The 5774-nt window shown below is 31.2% G+C and overlaps 1 protein-coding gene across 1 annotated transcript in view; it reads right to left on the bottom strand.

The window, feature by feature from the left end:
- Positions 1-5774, bottom strand: part of LOC106685371 (lipid scramblase CLPTM1L) — a gene marked incomplete in the record, with an annotated part of 36614 nt that overhangs the window by 10783 nt on the left and 20057 nt on the right. Inside the window, 2 exon segments of the mRNA XM_067051637.1 lie at positions 2196-2336; positions 4907-5036. Coding sequence (XP_066907738.1) covers positions 2196-2336; positions 4907-5036 — 271 coding nt within the window.

Raw genomic sequence — 5774 nt, forward strand, 5'->3', positions numbered from 1 at the left:
AAAATAGTTTACAACTATTTATTTTCCGACGTTTCGCCCCACTTTGCAGGGCTTCATCAGGGCTAAAAAGATACAAAATGATACAATGATAAGAATAAAAATACAAAGATAAGAATAAAAATACAAAGATAAGAATAAAAATACAAAGATAAGATACAATGATAAGAATAAAAACAAGTAACAGTGGCAAGAGTAAAAATTTCTTATTAAAATACGTAAAATATAAAGCTAAAAAAGTACAGGAGATGCATATAAAAACAATACGGGGAAAGGAAATTATATAGAGATAAAATAAACTTCATGAAAGAATAATAAAAAATATAAAAATAAATAAATAAATAATAATAATGATATAAAATGACAATAAATGAGCAAAGAGCAAGTCAGGACAACATACCTGCTCAAATGAATCGGTTGAACAGACAGAAAGAAACCATGAAGCGGAAGCGTGGAGGAGTGGGGAGGAGGTAGGCAGCACACTGTGTAACGATTTTATTTTGATTTCAAATACGTCGTGTATACAGGAAGTAGAGATAAAGATAAGACGAAAAATGAAAAATGATAAGAGAAAAATACATTTCAATTTTGACCACAACCCTGACCATCTTCTTATATATAATGATTATGAAAACACTAGGGGGACGAAATTTCAATACAGCTCAATTATAGAAGTTTAAAATAAAATCCTAATATGTTGTCTTAATATTATAAAACTACTGTTAATAAGACATTACCAATGAAAACATAAAGTGCTTTCCAGGCTTATTTAAATTGGGAAAATAAAAAATCAATATTATTGTGCAACAAATATCAATTTCAAAGATTACAGAGGTAAAACATGACAATTCAAAATAAATAAAAATGAGTCTATAAAATTTGGTTAACTTTCAATTCTTTTCCTATAACACATTTTGGAATATAACAAAGAATTAATCTAATAAAATTGTTTTCCAATTGGTGAACGATCATATGCATAGCTTCTAAGGACGAATAGAGCTCCATTTATAATGTTCGAAGAATGGTATAATTGGAGGATTAAAATAAATACTATCAAATCACCTTTACCTTGCCTCGTAAATCTACCGACTGCCCAACAGTATCCTTTAATAATGTTGCTCTTACCGCTGTCGAAAAGATCCACAACCTTGGACTACATCTGGACAAACGACTAACCTGGAATCCTCACACAAGACTGAAAAGAATGGAAACTGCGCGTCGATTTCGATTATTACAGCACTTACTAGACAAACGGTCTAAACTTCCAATTTATTACAAAAGACTGAACTACATGACTGTAATAAGGCCAATCTGGACACACAGAGTTGAGCTTTGGGGTTCCGCTAAACCTTCGAATTCCTCTCATATCCAATCCTTACAATCCAAAATCCTTCATAAAATCCCCAATGCTCCTTATTTTGTCACAAATAAAATCATGTATGATTTTGAAATTGACCTTAATATTCCATATGAAACCGATCTAGTACAAACTAGATATCATTCCTTCCATTACAAACTCCCTAACCATCCAAACCCACTAGTTTCTAGCCTTGCTTCCTCTTCCTTGACCCTCCTTCCTCTTTCATTAATGACAATCCTCTGAGGCACCTGAAAAGAAGATAACCAAGGAAACTCCTAATGTAAAAACTTCATTAAAGTTCTAACAATGGGTACTTTCTCTACACACCTGTATTACTCCATAATAACATACATCAAATTTACTAAATATATTATTATGTACAGTTGTAAATTCCAATAAAGATAAAAAAAAAATTACACGAGCTTTATATACACTACAACAATAAAGAATTTGCAATGCTGGTAAAAAGTATAAAACCACCAGTTCTGCTGTGTAAAAACTGTGCCGAGATGATACTTGCATATTTCCAATACAATCTATATATTTCAGGGTTTATTATTATTTTCTGCTTTTGTATAAATTAATAAGCAATATATTTTCACCATTTTAAAAATTTAATTCACATTTTTCTCAATGCAGTTGAGGATTGTCAACTATTTAGGTAAAAATAATAAATATGCAAAAAAAAAGTAAATAAAATATGTTGGTCTATTTCATCACTCATTATTATTTAATAAAAAATTTATGGTATAGAAAATATTAAAATTGAATTCAAACATGACATATTACTTGGTTCAAGACTTAAGGTGATATTTAATTATAATAATCATTTTCTTACCTTAATTTTCCAATGTTGATAGGAGAGTATTTAATAATTATTTCAACTGTATCATTTCCCATTATAGGATTTAAATTACTAAGGCGGTCATCAAGAAAGTCATGATGAATTAAAGGTAATATTTCACTTCCCTTGGTAAGTCTACAAAATATTGAATAAATGAACTAAGCTTAGTCAGTTAATAAAATTAAAAGTGATGATTAATTACACAATAGGCTGAATAAAATATTTAAATTATTACAATAAGAATAGATTTAACATAATTGATTGTCCCATTACAAAACAAATTGATTGTTTCAAGATTTATTGAAACAATCAATTACCTAATAACCAATTATTTGAAATCACCATAGTTGGTTGATAACAGAGAATGGAAAGCTTCCCATCAGAGCTGTTTAAAGTTAGGGTAAAAGCTTCTAATGAAAAACTAGGAGAATGTAATTAATTATACAGGCATGGTATTTCTTCCTATGTCGTAAAAGAGAATGACTCATGTTCTGTGAAGCTGGATTAATTTTTAAAAAGTATCATAAGGAAATGATCAAGATTTAGAGAAGGACCCTATAACATTAGATCATCCTTGAGCATTCGGTATAAATCTGATAAGTAAATTTAAATGCTTTATTTGTAAATTTATAAATGGTGCATGATTCAGAGGACAGAAACTTTCCTTGGAAGATATAGAATAACTTGAGCATACTGGGATATTAGTAAGTTTCATAAAGGAATGCCTGAAGGATCTCAAATACACAATATGGATAAAAGGCAAAACTCATCTGAGACCTTTTAAATCAAAACATAATATGTGATAGCTTGCAAAAAGAACAACACTTGAATGACATATCATACTGGACAGAGAAGTTTTTCAATAGATAAAAGTTCCCAAAAAGAAGAAATGCTAAAAATCCAGCACCACAGCTAGCCTTACACGGGTGTGGCCATAACATGTCCCACTTTAAGCATAAAAAATAATTAAAACTGAGTAAAAAGTTCTGTTTTTCAGTTTGAAATAAATACATAAAATGAACAATTATAACTAAAAGATTAAATATGACTAAATTGAAGGTAATAAACTTACAAGAAATAACCCATGACCTCCAAAACTCCATTGAACACCAAAACCTCACTATCCTCATCCTTCTAGACTTTTCCAAAGCGTTTGACACTGTTGACCATAACATCCTCTTTACTAAATTGCGTAATCTTCCCCTATCCAACAGTGCCCTGTGCTGGTTCAAATCCTTTCTCTCAAATCGGTCCCAGTATGTAGTCGTCCCAGGTCAACCTTCATCTAAACCCTCTCCCTTCCCTGTGGTGTTCCTAAAGGCTCCTCTTAATCTCCTACTCTGTTTGCTATTTACATTAATGGACCTTTCCCTCCAGATCGATCACTCCCAAATACCACATCTATGCAGATGATTTCCTAATATACCTGTCCTTCCCGCCTTCTGACCTATTACCAACCACAGAGAAACTTCAAGAAGATTTGTATGGGATTTGTGAATGGGCGAGAGCTAACAAGTTGAAGCTAAATGTGGAGAAGACGAAGGCAATCTTAATAGGCTCCAATCATCTCCTTAAAACTGTTCCTAATATTCCAACTCTGTTCCTACATGATAGTCCCATCAAATTTTACCCCACCATCAAAAACCTGGGAATAACCTTTGATCAAACACTTTCCTGGAAAAGCCATGTATCCAATATCTCCTGCCGTACCCTTTCAACTTTAAAATGAAACTCGTAGGCTCCTAGTCACTTTGCTAATATTTCCTCATTTTGACTATTGCTGTACAGTATATGGGGGAGTCTCGAGGCGAAATTAAAACGTCTGATAAATTGCTGTGTACGATTCATCTTCGGGACCCCTAGGGGACGCCTCTGTTTCCCGTTTTTATGCAGAGTTGAAGTGGCTTTATCCTTCCTACCATTGTAAGTATTTCCTGGCATCTTTCATCTTCCAAGTCATTCAATCCCACCGTCCTTCATACATCTCCGAGCTCCTTCAATTCAAATCCTCTATTCGTTTCCAGTCTTCAGATTTATACACAAGGGCTCACTGAACCGCTGCTTTCGATAGATCTTTCATTATCAGAGCCTCATCCTTATGGAACTCCATCCCTTCCAACATTCGTCGCTCCAATACCCTTCCGATCTTTAAATTCCACCTGTTCAATCATTTCTTATCCATTCAGACCCCATAGAATTGTAAATATGTATGTTAACTATTATATCATTCTTAATTATTTTTACATCTTTTCTTTTCTCTTTTTTATTTATTCTTTTTTTTTTTTTTTTTTTATTGTTCAACTGATAAAAGTGAGAAAATAATCTATAATTATTTTTTATAAAGACTGATTATATTTCTTTGTTTAAGTATTTTTGAGTCTCCTTAGCCCTCATCTATTGATTTCTCTGTATTATTCTAAAGGGACTCGTCCCAGAATAAATAAATATTATTATTAAAAAAAAAGAATAGATTTGTTGATAAAGAGATGACCTTATAACCTCTCACAGAAGGAGGGAGGGAGAGTGAAAGCAGACTGAATTGAAGAAGAATAAAACTAATTAAAAATTGTAACTTTGTGTTTGCTGTAGAAAAAGAAAGCTCACACTGCATGAAAAGTAAAAGAGGAATAACTATGATGATGATAGTTACTATATAGTTCAAACTTGATTCAAAATCTTACAATACTTAATAAAACATTACTTACTCTATATAGGGATATAATTCAGCTGGAAAATCATTATGTGGAAAAGATTTAATATCTGTCAAGATATTGAAACCAATCTTAGATTTCAAATGGCTCACTGGTCGTTCATTATGACTGATTGATTTTCCCCCTGGAAAAATCAAATAACAAAACTGTGAAAATGATTCTGATTCAGAGCACAATTTTTAACAGTATTACAAATTTTAATTGTATTATAAAAACAAATTCTGACATACTTCATAGGAAAGTATGTTTATTTCTATCCAATATTTTCATTTTAAGTACTAAAAGAAGAATTATGATTAAAAAAATCTTAGCTAACCTTAACAATTTTAAAGGAAAACATTGTTAATAAGATAAACTCCATGAGCTGTTCTCTTTTCATTCCACTTCTAGTTTACCATCTTTTCAAAAAGTTTTATCTACTACATATGTCAGGGTAAAATAACTATTCTTGCAAATTACCACAGGCCTTGTGAATCAATTGTTTCATAACACTTAGAACTATGAATATAACAGTTACCAAAATGGAGGAACTGTAAATATACTAAAGAATAACACCCATTTAGAATTCTGTCATAGTTCAAAAATCAATTTTTCCAGAAAAATATAATTTTTTGTACTGCAGAAGGAACACTTAACAATCGATTTATTTGAAGTTAATTAGTTACAATTACAAGAAAAATAATGAAAATTTCAATTTCTCTTCTATAAACATAAACATGGGAGCTTTTGACCATTATAGAGGTATACTTTCCTCTTAACAAAATTTGGCATAAACAAATGTTATAACTAAGATTTATAAATAAGAAGATGGTCAGGGTTGCGGTCAAAAGTGAAACAAAAATAGTTGTAAACTATTTTTGTT

This window comes from Halyomorpha halys, unplaced genomic scaffold (assembly GCF_000696795.3).
Source record: "Halyomorpha halys isolate HHAL.00 unplaced genomic scaffold, Hhal_1.1 Scaffold686.1, whole genome shotgun sequence".
NCBI lineage: Eukaryota > Metazoa > Arthropoda > Insecta > Hemiptera > Pentatomidae > Halyomorpha > Halyomorpha halys.